This window comes from Oncorhynchus kisutch, linkage group LG4, assembly GCF_002021735.2.
Source record: "Oncorhynchus kisutch isolate 150728-3 linkage group LG4, Okis_V2, whole genome shotgun sequence".
NCBI classification, from domain to species: Eukaryota; Metazoa; Chordata; class Actinopteri; order Salmoniformes; family Salmonidae; genus Oncorhynchus; species Oncorhynchus kisutch.
The window spans coordinates 77,503,278-77,523,417 of NC_034177.2; the positions used below are offsets into that span (position 1 = coordinate 77,503,278).

At 43.3% G+C, this 20,140-nt stretch overlaps 1 protein-coding gene across 5 annotated transcripts in view; it reads right to left on the reverse strand.

Moving 5' to 3' along the window:
- LOC109890025 (echinoderm microtubule-associated protein-like 6) overlaps nt 1–20,140 on the reverse strand; it is a 103,373-nt gene that overhangs the window by 51,061 nt on the left and 32,172 nt on the right. For all 5 annotated transcript variants that reach the window (XM_031823688.1, XM_031823692.1, XM_031823691.1 and 2 more), the window contains 7 exons: nt 19,115–19,274; nt 12,637–12,735; nt 12,413–12,481; nt 9,024–9,209; nt 8,563–8,698; nt 5,075–5,276; nt 4,124–4,261 (listed from right to left, as the gene is read on the reverse strand). In XM_031823688.1, the coding sequence (XP_031679548.1) occupies nt 4,124–4,261; nt 5,075–5,276; nt 8,563–8,698; nt 9,024–9,209; nt 12,413–12,481; nt 12,637–12,735; nt 19,115–19,274 (990 nt within the window). The remainder of the gene's footprint in view (nt 1–4,123; nt 4,262–5,074; nt 5,277–8,562; nt 8,699–9,023; nt 9,210–12,412; nt 12,482–12,636; nt 12,736–19,114; nt 19,275–20,140) is intronic.

A 20,140-nucleotide genomic window follows, 5' to 3' on the forward strand; every position in this document is an offset into this window, starting at 1 on the left:
AACATATCCAGGTGTTAGAATGGCCAAGTCAAAGTCCAGACCTGAATCCAATCGAGAATCTGTGGAAAGAACTGAAAACTGCTGTTCACAAATGCTCTCCATCCAACCTCACTGAGCTCGAGCTGTTTTGCAAGGAGGAATGGGAAAAAGTTTCAGTCTCTCGATGTGCAAAACTGATAGAGACATACCCCAAGCGACTTACAGCTGTAATCGCAGCAAAAGGTGGAGCTACAAAGTATTAACTTAAGGGGGCTGAATAATTTTGCACGCCCAATTTTTCAGTTTTTGATTTGTTAAAAAAGTTTGAAATATCCAATAAATGTCATTCCACTTCATGATTGTGTCCCACTTGTTGTTGATTCTTCACAAAAAAATACAGTTTTATATCTTTATGTTTGAAGCCTGAAATGTGGCAAAAGGTCGCAAAGTTCAAGGGGGCCGAATACTTTCGCAAGGCACTGTATGTGAGAATGCTGTTCATCGACTACAGCTCGGCATTCAACACCATAGTACCCTCCAAGCTCGTCATCAAGCTCGAGACCCTGGGTCTCGACCCCGCCCTGTGCAACTGGGTACTGGACTTCCTGACGGGCCGCCCCCAGGTGGTGAGGGTAGGCAACAACATCTCCTCCCCGCTGATCCTCAACACTGGGGCCCCACAAGGGTGCGTTCTGAGCCCTCTCCTGTACTCCCTGTTCACCCACGACTGCGTGGCCACGCACGCCTCCAACTCAATCATCAAGTTTGCGGACGACACAACATTGGTAGGCTTGATTACCAACAACGACGAGACGGCCTACAGGGAGGAGGTGAGGGCCCTCGGAGTGTGGTGTCAGGAAAATAACCTCACACTCAATGTCAACAAAACTAAGGAGATGATTGTGGACTTCAGGAAACAGCAGAGGGAACACCCCCCTATCCACATCAATGGAACAGTAGTGGAGAGGGTAGCAAGTTTTAAGTTCCTCGGCATACACATCACAGACAAACTGAATTGGTCCACTCACACAGACAGCATCGTGAAGAAGGCGCAGCAGCGCCTCTTCAACCTCAGGAGGCTGAAGAAATTCGGCTTGTCACCAAAAGCACTCACAAACTTCTACAGATGCACAATCGAGAGCATCCTGGCGGGCTGTATCACCGCCTGGTACGGCAACTGTTCCACCCTCAACCGTAAGGCTCTCCAGAGGGTAGTGAGGTCTGCACAACGCATCACCGGGGGCAAACTACCTGCCCTCGAGGACACCTACACCACCCGATGTTACAGGAAGGCCATAAAGATCATCAAGGACATCAACCACCCGAGCCACTGCCTGTTCACCCCGCTATCATCCAGAAGGCGAGGTCAGTACAGGTGCATCAAAGCTGGGACCGAGAGACTGAAAAACAGCTTCTATCTCAAGGCCATCAGACTGTTAAACAGCCACCACTAACATTGAGTGGCTGCTGCCAACACACTGACACTGACACTGACTCAACTCCAGCCACTTTAATAATGGGAATTGATGGGAAATGATGTAAATATATCACTAGCCACTTTAAACAATGCTACCTTATATAATGTTACTTACCCTACATTATTAATCTCATATGCATACGTATATACTGTACTCTATATCATCGACTGCATCCTTATGTAATACATGTATCACTAGCCACTTTAACTATGCCACTTTGTTTACATACTCATCTCATATGTATATACTGTACTCGATACCATCTACTGTATCTTGCCTATGCTGCTCTGTACCATCACTCATTCATATATCCTTATGTACATATTCTTTATCCCCTTACACTGTGTATAAGACAGTAGTTTTGGAATTGTTAGTTAGATTACTTGTTGGTATTACTGCATTGTCGGAACTAGAAGCACAAGCATTTCTCTACACTCGCATTAACATCTGCTAACCATGTGTATGTGACAAATAAAATTTGATTTGATTTGATTTGAATTGGAACCATTATTGGTCACCTCATTACCACTCCCTAAAGCTGATGTCAGCGTGAATTTAGTCCAGGTTTTCCCTAACTCGGTCCTGGGACCCCACATTTTGGTTTTTGTCCTAATACTACACAGTTGGTTACATTTTCAAAGCTTGATGAATGGTTGTTTGAATCAACTTGGGCAAAAACCAAAACATACACCCTTTAGGGTCCCAAGGACAGAGTTAGGGAAATGCTACTTTAGTCCTTGCTATCAAAGTCTTTGAAGATGTGTTCGCCCTCTGGTGGGTATTATCATCGGAACAACGTTTTAAGCAGACCTAGGGCGATTGATCTATTTGACAATAATTCTGCACAACTGAAATAAGTATTTCCTTGTTAACCACAGCAAACCTACTGTGGCAATTATCCGACATGTTGTATGAATGGAAAAATAATATTGGTGTAGCCTACTCTTATTATTTTATTTGTTTCCAGTTGATGTAATCCATTAAATCAGGGGTGTAACTTTGGTTTTAGAAGGGGGTGGGATATCCGCAGTGGGGGGGGGAACCCCCGCTCGGCGACATCCGCATGGTCCTAAAGCACACTGTTGCCTCGTTTTGTATCACATTCCAATGATAAAACTGGGTGGGACAAAAATGTGAAAGTTGCACCCCTGCATTAAATACTGTCTTTCAAAGAAAATGATCTGATATGGTAATTTCTTATCAAGATCGGGGGTAAAATATCATTGTACTGTGCCTATTTGAAATATGTAACTAATCTATATTTTATCCAATGAAAATGTAGGCTAATAAAGTTATTAAAAATGGCATATATTATATTATTATATTATATTATTATTTAGCTATTTAAGGTTAAACATTTTAATAAAATATAGGCCTTCTACTTCTATATTCAGGTTCCCAAACTGGGTCCTGGACGCAGCTGTCAGCTGTCATAATCACGTGACTCGGCAACAACGAGTGATCAACTAATCAGCTGGTTTATTCTTGTGGGTTTTTCGTTACTAGCAAGTTTGCTTTAATATGCAGATGCTAGTAATCTCCCGTTAGTAGCATTTTAAGAAATCCAGCAGTAATGCACAGCGCTACCTTCTGCTTGTTATTTGTAAAGCCAGCTGAAACAATGAGGCAGCCTCGCCACTAGACTCGTCCTCCTACTGTTTCTCTCTGCGGAGGAGGCATTACAATGAAACCACCACAGTCTTATCACACCTGCTGCTCCCACACAAAAGCAATTTTACCAGCCCAGACTTGATTAACTCATTTTTGACTGGTCATTTTAGATGGGGGGAGTATGTAATCGCAGGATGGCTAGACAGTATGGCTTCATATTCTAACAACGTGCTGTAATTGTTAATCATGGTGCCAGTGATGGTGTCTCCTATCCTGAAAAACTCCTAACCATTAGATATGGTGAACAGTAATTATAGGGAATAGCCTATGGGGAATATCAAGGTATACAGTGCACTATGTGGCTCAATAATCAGCCAACAGCTATAGCCAACGATGAGGTGTATAAAAAGTCAAAGTAACAAGTCAAACCCTTCTAAACATACCGTCTCTCAGTAAAAACCATACAGCATAATACAACATCGCCCCAGGCAACAGAAATGCAATCCAATCATAAAAAGCTGCTTCTGCAAGCTCACTCATTTCTAATAGACTGAATACAAATCAGGAGCACTGCTCACTTCAAAGTGCAGCGTGGGGATTAGCCACTTCAAAACGTATTGATTAACAGCACTGCGGACCAATTTACTATAATTTAATGGAAAGTGCAGGCCTGCACACTGGGTCTGCTGGGGAGTAAATTAAACTGAGGCCTTCAATCAGGTTTTAAGTGATGAATTCAGCATCTCAATATGGGACTGTTTAAACCCGAGGTTTTGGCCCACTGTAGGCTAGGTTTCATAACTTTATGGCCCTTCTTTACAAGATGTATCTGAAGAGTTTGATGCTGAAAGTACTTTCACCAGCTTTGGCATAATTCAACCTGCTGGGCACACACTGGATGAATCAATGTTGTTTCCACGTCATTTCAATAAAATCAAGGAAATTACAAATCTTAGAAGCCTTTTTAAACCTTGAATACACTACAAGTTTGAATTTCCTGCAACTACTGGGTGATCAAATGAAGATTCTCTAGGGACTAAAGATGTTAGCAGTACCTGACTCGGAGCACAGTGAAGGAGCCGTCCTTCATGCCAAGAGCAAGCTGAGAGCCATCGTGGCTGAAGGCCACACTGCGGACAGCCTCTTCCATGTTACAGCGAGCTATCAGGGTGTGGTCTGCCAGGCTCCACAACCTGAAAACACCACACACACACACACACACACACACACACACACACACACACACACACACACACACACACACACACACACACACAATCATGACCAATCAGCACAGTTTCAGCTATGAATATTGCCTCTGTAGAGACAGTCATAATAGAGTCAATTATATGAGTAGTAGTTAAGTGACAGAAGTTTTAATGAGCTAGTTGCAGCTGCAGGGTGAAGGCTTGAATTAAGTTGAATTAAGTTGAATTAAGTTGCTGAGATGCAGTAGGTGTATGTGTGTGTATTTATTATGGTGTGTGCATGTGTGTCCACTCGGGCTCGTGAGCGTGTATGTGTGTGCATGTGTGTCTGTGAGACAGAGACTAATTGGCTCCTTGATTGGGCCCTCAGAGAGCTCTGTCTCTCCTGGTAGAGCAGGGTTGTGTGGGTCTGTGTGTGTGTTGTGGAGGGACTGATCCTGTTCTACTGATAGCAGACGTGAGGCCTCATTATGCATGATGTGTCCCCTGCACAAGCTGACACTGTGTCTTCTCCATAGGTAGCTCTGAACTAGCCTACAACTGTCCCTGTTAGAAATGTGAAGAACAGTGTCTTACAAACTAAGGGCTGTCTGAGAGCGAGGAGAACCAATGAACCAAACAGGACGAGTAGTACTGCAGGTCAGGGTTCACTGAGTGGATGAGATTAAGATGAAAGGTCTGGATGGATTAAAATAGAATGGACAGAGATGTTGGCCTGGGTGATAACTACTGGGTCTATAAAGATGCTCCTGAGGGAATTGATGTACAAGCTACATAGCTGCTGGAGATAATACTGACCGTACAGATCGATCGTCACTGCCGGTCACAGCGAGCGGTTTCTTGGGGTGGACGTCCAGAGCCCAGAGCTCTCCCTCACAGTGACCCTGAATGATGAGTAGAGGCTTGTCTCTGTCCCGAACCATCACCTCAAAGATCTCACTGTCCTGTGTCCCCGCCAGGATACGGTCTGCCCTCCAACACACACTACGGATAGACAGCCCTGAGAGAGAGAGGGAAGAGAGGGAGGAGGGATTTGATTTGGATCTCTTTTAGTCCTCATTTAGACTAATCTTCCAGGAGTCCTTAAATATTAAAATACAATTTATAATATGAACACATTTCCACCTATAACACACTGTTACAAACAGACATAATATACTAACATAAAGACCCAATAAATACCCAATCTAAAAAAAACAATGATTCTTCATCTACTATAATCCCACAACATTTCTATGTATTATATTTAAATTGTTTTAAAATCATGTTTAAATTTATATATTGAAAGGTTTCTAGTTTGCTCAGTTAATTTATTCCATTTCTTTATTGCTCTAAATCAAAATGTTATTTTGCCCATTTCTCTTTTCTGTCTAGACAACGCATAGATGGTGGACAATCTATTCCTAGTATTTACGGAATGTCTGTCTCTTACCAACTGAATACTGTTGTGAATAGAACTTGACCGTTTTAAATTATGTATATTATGATATAAAATAAGCATGTTCCTTTCAATTATCTTATCGATTGATGACCAACCAAGAACACTGCGCATGACTGCAACAGAAGAACCATATCTCCACCTTAAAACAATCCTTGCTGCTTTGTTCTGTGCATTCTGCAGCCTCCTAACTTGATGATGCATTTCCCCAGACCACAGAACAGGGAGAGGGAGAGAGAGGGAGATAGATGGATAGAGAGAAAGAGAGAGAGAGAGAGAGAGAGAGAGAGAGAGAGAGAGAGAGAGAGAGAGAGGGAGAGAGGACATGACAAATAATGAATGCTCTGTCATGTATAACAAAAGTGGTGGGTCGAATGCAATCCCACCCGTTCTTCAGCAGGTGATAAAGGGCAGCATCCAATCCACTACATCATGTTTTACACTTCAATCAAGAGTTAGAAACTATTACATTCAGACAACGTTCCGAGTTTCACAGAGTAAATTGCAGAAGGAGAATGTGTGGCTGATACAGGTCGACTTTCATTTGGGAAGAGAGAGATGAAGCAGACAACTCTAGAGGGAGAAACAGATTGAGCTTCTTCAGCGAAGCCATCTGAAGCAAGCAAGACATCAGCAAGACATCACCCAATGCACCTCATCAGTACTAAAAAGTATGTAATTCAGTCAGTAGAAGCACAGCTATAAATCTCCAGACTCTTGTTATAACAAGGGTAGGCCGTCATTGTAAATAAGAATTTGTTCTTAACTGACTAGCTTAATTATATAAAGGTAAAAAAAAAAAATATTAAAAACTCAATAACATCACAGGATATGAAAACAATTATAAAACATTACCTGGCAACCAGAAACCAGCTACAAAAAAACAGCTAACAGCGTACCTGCAACCGAACCAGTCTCATAATCTGTGTGGACATAAAATACCTGGCAACCAGATAACTCAAGTTAATTGGCTGCACAATACACTTCAGTTTGACACCCTGGGGGGAATAACCATTTCTGAAAAGTAATTACTTATCTCAGATGTCTTCTCTCTAAAACCGATCTGCAGTTGGGAATCAAACCTTCACTGGGACGCAAAATTTTCAAGAACAGAAGTTATAAATCCTTTAATGCAGAGGGTACAGCAATCATTTGTAGAACATTCTAATCTAGAGCCGCAAACTATTATGAAGGTTTACTAATTTACGTTTGGAAAAGTTATGCCTTTTGCATAATGACATTCCTACTGACCAAACCGACAAGATCGATTTAAACTCAATCAAGATTCATATTACAATATTTATTTCCGAAGGTCTTTGACCGGCCACCAAACACCCAACAATGCCAGTATCTAATCCCAGGGTGTCTGTGGGGCTTTCAGAAAGGCCACAGCCTTTATAACTGTCACTTTCCTGTGAAAGGTCAGATATTAGTATTCCCCACCCCCGGAGATGGCTGGGCACACGGAGCTTTATGGGGCTTTTACCAGCCCCTAGCTACCACTAACAGCCAAGCAGCCCCTAGCTACCACTAACAGCCAAGCAGCCCCTAGCTACCACTAACAGCCAAGCAGCCCCTAGTTACCACTAACAGCCAAGCAGCCCCTAGCTACCACTAACAGCCAAGCAGGCCCTAGCTACCACTAACAGCCAAGCAGCCACATCTCAGAACAGAGGAGCAAAGAAAGGGAAGCGAGAAGAGACTCATTGATAATACATGAGTGCCACTGATGGTTTCCTCAACTTAGCAGGAGGCATAGAGCAGAAAGAAACAGGGAGTTGACTAAATGTCATCTGTCACAATGGTTTAGAAACCTTTATTCAGTTTCATCCATACAGCACAGACTCTCTCAGACCCGACCATCTTAATTTTTTCTGTCTGATTTGACTAACATGGCTTCCTCTGGCTCAGATGGATTGAAATGGATGAGTGGCATTCTCTCTCTCTCTCTCTCTCTCTCTCTCTCTCTCTCTCTCTCTCTCTCTCTCTCTCTCTCTCTCTCTCTCTCTCTCTCTCTCTCTCTCTCTCTCTCTCTCTCTCTCTCTCTCTCTCTCTCTCTCTCTCTCTCTCTCTCTCTCTCTCTCTCTCTCTCTCTCTCTCTCTCTCTCTCTCTCTCTCTCTCTCTCTCTCTCTCTCTCTCTCTCTCTCTCTCTCTCACACACACACACACACACACACACATACATAAATACACAGGGATAGGCTAATATAACACCATGGCAGGGATCTCAATGAGCTGAACACACATCGGTCTCTATTAGGCAGAACACACTGACTTAAGTGACCTTCACATACTCACAGGCTACAGTATGTCAACCCCTGTACACATACATGAGTGTCTGTATCGACCTGCCCACACACCCCTGCATCAGAAGCGTGGACTCTGAACCTTAAATCTATAGACAGCACACACAACCCTGTGAGCTTAGATGGATCTCCTTATAAAGATGTGCCTCTCCTCCTCTGTCTCTCCATTAAAAGACATGCTCTGCTTTTTTGACACCACACTCCAAAAAGCCTGCAGGCTCTAGTTTTATCTCATCTTGGTTATTGTCCAGTCATATGGTCAAGTGCTGCAAAGAAGGACCTAGTTAAGCTGCATCTGGCCCAGAACAGAGCCACACGTCTTGCTCTTCACTGTAATCAGAGGGCTAATGTGACTAGATTTGATCAGCCTTCTGGCCCCCTGCTTCTCTGGCATCCTCCGGGAACCTGTGAAGGGCCTATCGGCTAATGCACACCGCTTAGACTCTGTGACGTTGAACAGATCAGAGGGCTAGCGCTCATCAACCAATTAGCCCCATGTTGATTAAACCAGGCCTTCAACCAGGCCTTAAAATAGGCCTACCTTTATACCCCTGCTCAGCTTCCCGAAGGTCGATCTTAGTGATAGGCTTGAAGTCCACGTCCCAGAGCCTGACACAGCCGTCACGTCCCCCCGTCGCGAAGCCCTCCTCACAGGCATACATGCTGAAGATCCCAGCCTACACACAGTGAAGTCAACTTTAGGTTTAGGCAGGGGGATTATCAAACTGTTCTGTGCATAGAAAAAGGTACTTGAAAAGGAATATGATTTCAGACGGAGTGTGGGTCAAAAAAAGGGGCAAAATCTTCATTTTGAATGCTTTTCAACACCTTATAGATTTACATGGGATTCATAGGCAGGGAAGGGGAATTGAGTTGCTGCAGTGTATAGATGTACGCAATTATAGAATTGAGAAGGTTTGGGTTTAGCCAGAGCGGGAGTTTGGATGTCCAGAAGTGTACAGCCAATGGGTGTTGAGAATTAGAGGGACGTATTTCACTCACCCCATGAGCAGCCTGCACTGTGCGCATTAGGTTCAGTCCTTTCCACACGTAGATATCCCCATTCAACGCTCCAGAGTACGTGACATCATCTTTAGCTGACGCAACACACAGAATGGTCTGTAGGTCCCCCGTCTTCCCGAATATACCCCGTTTGGGCGTCAAGGCGTTCCCGCAGAGAGCCCAGAACTAGAAACATGGAGAGGGGGAAGATGCAGAGGTGGCGAGCGAGTGAAAGAAGAAGGAGAGATGAGACAGGGAATGAGAGAGAAGTACAAGTATGCAATGATAGAGGGAGGAAAGGAAAGGTGACAGACAAAAATTGGAGAGGTGAATAGAAAGGTGGATAAAACAGAAGATGGAGGAGAGATAGAGAGAAGTGGATAAAACAGAAGATGGAGGAGAGATAGAGGTGGATAAAACAGAAGATGGAGGAGAGGTAGAGAGAGGTGGATAAAACAGAAGATGGAGGAGAGGTAGAGAGAGGTGGATAAAACAGAAGATGTAGCAGAGGTAGAGAGAGGTGGATAAAACAGAAGATGGAGGAGAGGTATAGAGAGGTGGATAAAACAGAAGATGGAGGAGAGGTAGGGAGAGGTGGATAAAACAGAAGATGGAGGAGAGGTAGAGAGAGGTGGATAAAACAGAAGATGGAGGAGAGGTAGATGAGAGATGGATAAAACAGAAGATGGAGGAGAGGTAGAGAGAGGTGGATAAAACAGAAGGTGGAGGAGCGGTAGAAAGAGGTGGATAAAACAGAAGATGGAGGAGAGGTAGAGAGAGGTGGATAAAACAGAAGATGGAGGAGAGGTAGAGAGAGGTGGATAAAACAGAAGGTGTAGGAGAGGTAGAGAGAGGTGGATAAAACAGAAGATGGAGGAGAGGTAGAGAGAGGTGGATAAAACAGAAGATGGAGGAGAGGTAGAGAGAGGTGGATAAAACAGAAGGTGGAGGAGGGGTAGAGAGAGAGGTGGATAAAACAGAAGATGGAGGAGAGAGAGAAAGGTGGATAAAACAGAAGGTGGAGGAGGGGTAGAGAGAGAGGTGGATAAAACAGAAGATGGAGGAGAGGTAGAGAGAGAGGTGGATAAAACAGAAGATGGAGGAGAGAGAGAGAGGTGGATAAAACAGAATATTGAGGAGAGGTAGAGAGAAAGGTGGATAAAACAGAAGATGGAGGAGAGAGAGAGAGAGAGAGGTGGATAAAACAGAAGATGGAGGAGAGGTAGAGAGAGAGGTGGATAAAACAGAAGATGGAGGAGAGGTAGAGAGAGGTGGATAAAACAGTAGATGGAGGAGAGGTAGAGAGAGGTGGATAAAACAGAAGATGGAGGAGAGGTAGAGAGAGGTGGATAAAACAGAAGATGGAGGAGAGGTAGAAAGAGATGGATAAAACAGAAGATGGAGGAGGGGTAGATAGAGAGGTGGATAAAACAGAAGATGGAGGAGAGGTAGAGAGAGATGGATAAAACAGAAGATGGAGGAGAGAGAGGTGGATAAAACAGAAGATGGAGGAGAGAGAGAGGTGGATAAACAGAAGATGGAGGAGAGGTAGAGAGAGAGGTGGATAAAACAGAAGATGGAGGAGAGAGAGAGAGGTGGATAAAACAGAATATTGAGGAGAGGTAGAGAGAAAGGTGGATAAAACAGAAGATGGAGGAGAGAGAGAGAGAGAGGTGGATAAAACAGAAGATGGAGGAGAGGTAGAGAGAGAGGTGGATAAAACAGAAGATGGTAGAGAGAGGAGGATAAAACAGAAGATGGAGGAGAGAGAGAGAGGTGGATAAAACAGAAGATGGAGGAGAGGTAGAGAGAGAGGTGGATAAAACAGAAGATGGAGGAGGGGTAGAGAGAGAGGTGGATAAAACAGAAGATGGAGGAGGGGTAGAGAGAGAGATGGATAAAACAGAAGATGTAGGAGAGAGAGAGAGAGAGGTGGATAAAACATAAGATGGGGAGAGATAGAGAGAGAGGTGGATAAAACAGAAGATGGAGGATAGATAGAGAGAGAGGTGGATAAAACAGAAGATGGAGGAGAGGTAGAGAGAGAGGTGGATAAAACAGAAGATGGAGGAGAGAGAGGTGGATAAAACAGAAGATGGAGGAGAGAGAGGTGGATAAAACAGAAGATGGAGGAGAGAGGTGGATAAAACAGAAGGTGGAGGAGGGGTAGAGAGAGAGGTGGATAAAACAGAAGATGGAGGAGAGATAGAGAGAGAGAGGTAGATAAAACAGAATATGAGAAAGAGAGAAGGTGGAAAATGACAGGAAAGGATAGAGTGAAGAGGGAGAGAACAAGATCAGCGTTTGGAGATGCGTTGCTTCAATCACAACTGTTCATTTGCTAGCCAGCCTGATCTTCTCAGGGCAGATAGCATGGTGCTTGTTTCTAATAAAGCTCACAGCGGTTAATTCAAAGATGTATGTCTCATACCATAACTGGAGATGGTAAAAAAAAGGGTTCCAAAAGGGTTCTTCGGCTGTCCCCATAGGAGAACCTTTTTTGGTTCCAGGTAGAACTCTTGGGTTCCATGTAGGAACCTCTGTGAAAAGGGTTCTACATGGAACTAAAAAGGGTTCTACCTGAAACCAAAGGGGTTCTACCTGAAACCAAAAAGGGTTTTTCAAAAGGTTCTCCTATGGGGACTGCCATACGAACCCTTTTAGGTTCTAGACAGCATCTTTTTTTTCTAAGAGTGTAAGCAAAACAACTACAAATGTGATTATCCATTGCTACTCTTTGTGAGGATATTCCATGTACATATTTATTGTAAACTGAGGGCTCTTCAGTAAGTTCAGAGTTGCATCTGTGTGTGAATGTGAGTGTGGGTACACTAGGAGACAGCCCTTCCAGAGGGGAATGACAGACCAGAATACTGCTTTTGACCCAATGAAAACAATATGTTCCAGTCCCTCTAACACCACTTTCTCATTCTGCTGCTAGGATATCTGAGAGCACATACTTACTCCTCCACTTTTAACAACAACCGTATAAACGTACATGTTGATGAACAGGGGTTCCCAACCTAGGGGTCGCCCCCCCTGTGGGGGAACCGTCCTTGATTGTTTCATTGTATTTAACTCTGCAATGCTTTGGTCTAGAAACAATCAGTAAAATGCAGAGGAAGAGGCAACTCTGATGAACATTGTTTTGTCTCAATGACATTCAGAAGCTGACCTATGACCTTCTAAAGTAAAACAAATTGGACAGTCAAATGTCAAAAAGAGATGGGAATCCCTGTTGTAGAACTTGAAAATAGACTGCTGCTGGCTGCATTGGGTAAGGGTAACCCATCCCAAGATTGATAGCTCCCCATAAGTTATTTTTGAACTTGTCTCAAAGGTTGCGCATGGACTGACTGAGCAGACTGTGTTGTTACTCTGAAGCTCACCTTGATGTGCTTTACCCCACAGCTCACCAGCCGGTTCTGCTGAAAAGGATCCCAGGATATATCGAAGATCTGAAAGACAGCCAAGCCAATAACACACAAACATTTCCTCTCAATCACACAGAAAGCCAAGACGCAAACACATTGTATACTCACATACACACTTAATCAATACACAACACACATACGAAAATGCAAACATGTGCACAGCACACACAACAGCCTACCCTGTCTGAATGTCCTGTCGCAGTGGCCAGAATCTTTCCTTTCTTCCAGTCCCAAACACACACTGTATTTTTGCCATCCAGCCCCACAGAGGCCAGCCGCTGAAAAGGAGAGAAAGGGGGACCTATTCATTAATCTGCAAAAGAAAGGAGGGAGGCTGTTTCTATTCAATGGAGAAAGCTTAAGACATATTCATGAATATACTGTAAATGGAGGATTTTTTTCTTTATATTTTCATAATCAATTAATTGACAGTACCAGTCAAACGTTTGGGCACACCTCCTCAGTCAAGGGTTTTTCTTTATTTTTAATATTTTCTACATTCTACAATAATAGTGAAGACATTAAAACAATGAAATAAGACATATGGAATCATGTAGTAACCAAAAAAAGTGTTCTATTTTATATTTGAGATTCTTCAAAGTAGCCACCCTTTGCATTTCAATGAACAGGTGTGCCTTGTTAAAAGTGCATTTGTGGAATTTGTTAATGCATTTGAGCCAATCAGTTGTGTTGTGACAAGGTAGGGGGGTATATAGAATATAGCCCTATTTGATAAAAGACCAAGTCCATATTATGGCAAGAACAGCTCAAATAAGCAAAGAGAAATGACAGTCCATCATTACTTTAAGACATGAAGGTCAGTCAATGTGGAACATTTCAAGAAGTTTGAACATTTCTTCAAGTGCAGTCGCAAAAACTATCAAGAGCTATGACAAAATGGCTCTTATGAGGACCGCCACAGGAAAGGAAGACCCACAGTTACCTCTGCTGCAGAGGAGTTAACTGCACCGAAGATTGCAGCCCAAATAAATGCTTCACAGAGTTCAAGTAACAGACACATCTCAATATCAACTGTTCAGAGGAGACTGTGAATCAGGACTTCATGATCGAATTGCTGCAAAGAAACCACTAGTAAAGGACACCAATAATAAGAAGAGACTTGCTTGGGCCAAGAAACACGAGCAATGGACTTTGGAAATCTGTCCTTTGGTTTGATGAGTCCAAATTTGACATCTTCGGTTCCAACAGCCGTGTCTTTGTGAGACGCAGAGTAGGTGAACGGATGATCTCAGCATGTGTGGTTCCCACCATGAAGCATGGAGGAGGAGGTGTGATGGTGTTTTGCTGGTGACACTGTCAGTGATTTATTTAGAATTCAAGGAACACTTATCCTGCAGGCTCCCACAGCATTCTGCAGCAATACATCATCCCATCTAGTTTGTGCTTTGTGGGAATATCATTTGTTTTTCAACAGAACAATGACCTAAAACACACATTCAGGCTGTGTAAGGGCTATTTGACCAATAAGGAGAGTGATGCATTAAATAACTTGGCCTCCACAATCACACAACCTTAACCCAATTGAGATGGTTTGGGATGAGTTGGACCGCAGAGTGAAGGACCCAATTGAGATGGTTTGGGATGAGTTGGACCGCAGAGTGAAGGAAAAGCAGCCAACAAGTGCTCAGCATATGTGGGAACTCCTTCAAGACTGTTGGAAAAGCATTCCTCATGAAGCTGGTTGAGAGAATGCCAAGAGTGTGCAAAGCTGTCATCAAGGGTGGCTACTTTGAAGAAGCTAAAATATAAAATATATATTTTTTTGTTTAACACTTGTTTGGTTACTACTGTACATGATTCCATATGTGTTATTTTATAGTTTTGATATCTTGACTATTCTTCTACAATGTAGAACATAGTAAAAATAAATAAAAACCCTGGAATGAGTAGGTGTCCAAACTTTGGACTGGTTCTGTATATGGTACTGCATCATTTCAACATGGATATTAGGGTAATATTTGGTAGATACGTTGATCAATGAGATTTCATCCTATTTTCACCCACTCAAAAAGACCGCCAGAAGTTTGTTGAATTCCCAATGTGTTATCACTACGCTTTCAACCATCTAAAAGCACGACCAAATTCCAAATGAAAATCAATGTCTGATATTTTGTTTATTTATACAAACAACTGCATGTGTTATCACTGTGCTTCAACTTATAGCACAACCACATGACATGGATTGCAGTTGAGATTACATTAAATGTACATGGTGCAAGTGATCAATGCTGTTCAAGATTCTGAGCAGACTATTACAGCAATTGTGAAGATCTCCACAGACCTGCGATGACATATGCATGCTATCTGGAACATGCTTTATGTGATTCTAGAAGACTTCTAGTTACAGTAACCTCAACATGTGGCCATGGATGTTACTCACTACATTAAGATAGCCTTTACACTATTTACTATATTACGAAAGTAATATTGAGTTGTGTTTGGTTGACAATGTGAACAAATATCAACATTTAAAAGAGATGTGTCTACTGTTTGGATACGTAGAGCTAAGCCACTGGCTTAATCTTATTCTTTTATTTATTTAACAAAAAGTGTTTGGTTATAATGGAGACGTGAATCCAACATGTCCTTTCTTAACTTGTTGACAAGTTAATAGGCAATTTACCGTATTGTGAATGTGATATTGAATTGTGTTTGGTTGTCAACGCTATCAAATAACAACATTTGAAGGATTTTTTTTCTGCTTGGATAGCTCCATCTGTGCCACTGAGTCTGGCTTTAATTCCAGTTGGTCTACAAATGAATAATTTATATTTTGGATTCGCATCTTGATTTCAACCAAAAATCTAAGTTAAAGAATAGGACTAATTCAAACTTTAAATGCACTTTACAGTTTGGTTTGATTTGATTTAATCCTATTCTTTAACTTAGATTGTTGGTTGAGATGGAGACATGAATCCAACATATAAATTATTAACTTATTAACTGAAATCAACCAGAACTTGAACCCCTAGATGTATATGTGTCTATGTTTAGTTGAATTGAAACCCTAGGCCTATATGTGTCTATGTTTAGTTGAATTGAAACCCTAGGCTTATATGTGTCTATGTTTAGTTGAATTGAAACCCTAGGCCTATATGTGTCTATGTTTATTTTTATTTAATTAAATTTTTTTAAATTTAATTTAATTTAGGCAGTTAAGAACAAATTCTTATTTTCAATGACGTTGTCCTGTTGGAAGGTGAACATTCGCCCCAGTCTGAGGTCCTGAGCACTCTGGAGCACAGAGCTCCTGACTAGTCTCCCAGTTCCTGCTGCTGAAAAACAACCCCACAGCATGATGCTGCCACCACCATGCTTCACTGTTGGGATGGTGCCAGGTTTCCTCCAGACGTGACGCTTGGCATTCAGGCCAAAGAGTTCAATATTGGTTTCATCAGACCTTTCATCAGAGTCATCAGAGTCTTTAGCTGCCTTTTGGTAAACTCCAAGTGGACTGTCATGTGCCTTTTACTGAGGAGTAGCTTCTGTCTGGCCACTCTACCATAAAGGCCTGATTGGTGGAGTGCTGCAGAGATGGTTGTTCTTTTGGAAGTTTCTCCCATCTCCACAGAGGAACTCTGGAGCTCTCTCAGAGTGACCATCAGGTTCTTGGTCACCTCCCTGACCAATGCCTTTCTCCCCTGATTGCTCAGTTTGGCTGGTTGGCCAGCTATAGGAAGATTCTTGGTGGTTCCAAACGTCTTCCATTGAAGAATGATGGAGGCCACTGTGTTCTTGGGGACCTTCAATTCTGCAAAAAAATGTGGTACCCTTCCACAGATCTGTGCCCCGACACAATCCTGTCTCGGAGCTCTACGAACAAATCCTTCAACCTCATGGCTTGGTTTTTGCTCTGACATGCACTGTTGACTGTGGGACCTTACATAGACAGGTGTGTGCCTTTCCAGATCATGTCTAATCAATTGAATTTAACACAGGTGGACTCCAATCAAGTTGTAGAAACATCTCAAGGATGATCAATAGAAGCAGGATGCACCTCAGGTCAACTTTGAGTCTCATAGCAAAGGGTCTGAATACTTAAATAAGGTATTTATGGTTTTGTTTTTTTATACATTTGCAAAAATGTATAAAAAGCTGTTCACTTTGTTGTTATGGGGTATTGTGATGTTGTTATAGGGTATTGTGATGTTGTTATAGGGTATTGTGATGTTGTTATAGGGTATTGTGATGTTGTTATAGGGTATTGTGATGTTGTTATAGGGTATTGTGATGTTGTTATAGGGTATTGTGATGTTGTTATAGGGTATTGTGATGTTGTTATAGGGTATTGTGATGTTGTTATAGGGTATTGTGATGTTGTTATAGGGTATTGTGATGTTGTTATAGGGTATTGTGATGTTGTTAAAGGGTATTGTGAGTAGATTGATTAGGGGGAAAAAAATATTGAATCCATTTTAGAAGAAGGCTGTAACATAACAAAATGTGGAAAAATGGAAGGGGTCTGAATACTTGCACTGTACATGCTTTATAGAGCGTGGATCAGTTTGTGCCCATTGGGAGGGGAAATATGACATCATTTTCCCATGTGACAGCTGCAGAGACACAGTTCACAGGCAGCATAGCAATTTGCAGCTAATAGAGTAAGACCTTGAACAGCACTACTAAAAACATTAGCTGTATTTTATCACGCTCACCGTAGAAAGGAATGCAAATTGTTTCCAATTAGTCTGGTGGAAATTACCATTTAGGAAGTTAATTGTTAATTACCCATCTTATGAGACAAAGGAGCAAGGCATTTAGGAACATTTCTGCCAACTGTCTCCCTGCACACAACATTTTACAGGGATTTGTGGGATGACTAGATAAAAACATTTATTAGACTTAAATGTCAGGGATATTTCAGATGTGATGCTCCAATATAAGGCATTTCTACAAATTGTATAAAAGAGAGTAGATGAATGCCAAATGTAGGTTGACCTAAAGTGCCTAACTGAATGGCAGTGAAAGGTAATGGGTGTCTATGAATCAAAACATTTCAGTGGGAGAGAATATGTTCTCGTTTCCTTAGGAAAACCTGTTCTGTCATTTTTGTGGTTTACCACAACCATTCATCCACAAATCCATTTAAATCCCAACCCAAAAAGACATCCATTTGCCTTATATTACACCCAGAGTTGTTTACTCACTGTGCACACAGGGGTTCCAAGAAAACAGCCATCTAATGCATTTTAGAATGGAGCTATATGATAACAAGGCCAAAATGTCTTTATGATTGACCAAGGGTCTGAGGTAAACTTTGCTTGCTGCCCCTCCCTGGTCCAGATACTCGGTAGCATTAGGGTTGGTGAGGAGAGCCAGGACTAATGCTACTGAGTATCTGGAAGAAGAGAGGAGAGAGAGAGGGGGGGGTGGTGAGGAGAGCCAGGGATAATGCTACCGAGTATCTGGAAGAAGAGAGGAGAGAGGAGAGAGAGAGAGAGGGTTGGTGAGGAGAGCTAGGGTTAATGCAGCCGACTTTCATCACAAACCCTCCCCCCCCCTCCAGATACTCGGCTGCATTAGCCTTGGCTCTCCTCACCAAGCTATCCCCTCCCTCGCTCCAGACACCCAATTACTTAGGGAGCAGCGAGACACATTCTTCCCCCACCGCAGCCTCCTCTGACGTGACATTGCATTTGTCAACTCTAAAACCACAATGAAGGCAACGACAACAGCAACCATACCTTCCCTCTGTCCCCTCCCTCCGTCCCCTCCATGCATCCCCTCCCTCCATCCCCTCCCTCTGTCCCCTCCATGGATCCCCTCCCTCCGTCCCCTCCATGCATCCCCTCCCTCTGTCCCCTCCATGGATCCCCTCCCTCTGTCCCCTCCATGGATCCCCTCCCTCTGTCCCCTCCATGGATCCCCTCCCTCCGTCCCCTCCATGGATCCCCTCCCTCTGTCCCCTCCATGGATCCCCTCCCTCTGTCCCCTCCATGGATCCCCTCCCTCCGTCCCCTCCATGGATCCCCTCCCTCTGTCCCCTCCATGGATCCCCTCCCTCTGTCCCCTCCATGGATCCCCTCCCTCTGTCCCCTCCATGGATCCCCTCTCTCCGTCCCCTCCATGGATCCCCTCCCTCCGTCCCCTCCCTCAGTCCCCTCCCTCTGTCCTCTTTCTCCATCCCCTCTCTCCATCCCTGGGTGTAACTTACTGGTCTTGTAGGGGGAAGTCAATAGGCTGTTGCTGCTGTAGGAGACTCTCATAGAGCCCCATCCATCAATCTAAAGGTCATAGGAGAATGGTGCTGTCCCAGCATTCCTCCCAGTAAACATGATTAATGAGAGGGCTGTACATCATCGCCAGTCTGCACAGTTACCCAGCAGGCTTCACTTCTCTCAGTAACCCACCACCATAATCCCATTCCCACGGCAATAGGCTATGTGATACTCTTTTTATATTTCATTCTTTTCCAGTTTTCAGTTCTGTTCCATGAACCGGTTCCAACCCCCCAGTATGATGGAGCACTCACATTCCTGCATGACAAAGTATTGTTGTTTTTCAGTGAGACTCAGAATATCCAACAGGTTTTCCTTGGTAACAGGGTGATAGGACAGGAAACCATCCACTAAGACAAGAGGTGAATGAGAGACAGGTGCATGCAGGAGTGTGTGAGGTGGTGTGTGTGTGTCTCACCTGTCCATCTGCGCTGAAGGCCAGGCAGGCCACTCCATGGGTGTGTCCGTCCTTGAGGACAGAGATGGTCTGTACGCTGAAGGTGTCCCACACACAGATGTAGGGTTCCTTCCCTACCTGACCTGTTGCCACCAGAGACCTCTCAGGATGAAGGCCGAGGCTGGAGAAACAGAATAGGAGATATAACAGGGAATTAGGCAATACGACAGGAAATAGCACACAATGCTGTTGAAAGAAACTCATGGAATTCAGATGAAATATGTATATATTCTTTGGCTCTTTCTGGTTAAAACAGGGCATGCCCACTCTTACTCAGGCCAGGGTGTGTAATTCAGTTGCAGAGTGACTCCAGCTTTAGCACTCAAAAAACCTGATATTGCCTATATTTCTCTTTCATTACAAAAGGGGTTATCATGTACTACTCTTGTAGTAATACACAGTGTTTGTTCCTTTGTCATTAGCCATTTTCAGCCCTATTCCTAAGTCAAAGGTCACAGTAATGTTTATAAGTGTATTTCATGAAGTAGTAGTACACTCAACATACAGCATCGGTAACATCAAGCACAAGAAGCTCATCTGATAATGTCTCTGTCTAATAGTGTTCAATCTGAAACTCAATAGGTTATAGACCCCACAGTGGGTCATTGGTAGCTCCAGGTGCCAACCTCCTTCCCTTGTTTATGAAAGGTGCCCTGGTGTTCTATAAATACATGTGATTAATGGCATCATTACTGGGGCCTGGCCGAGCAGCAGACATTACTGTGTTACTAGCATCAGCCACACAGGGTCAGGGATCATCACTCCACCAATGGACTGAGGAAAGGGAGGCGACCACGCTCAGTACCGCTCAACACAGTGAAGTCTGCTGTGACCGTGACCATAAACACAGTACAGAGGAGAAGTGGTAGCCTTACAAACCAAGCCTTGCCATTGTAAACGGTCCAATCGTACAAATGAGGTTAAAAGGACCATTCCTATCAGGAGAAATGTCCTGACAGTACAAAGCAGACATGACAGTACACACTG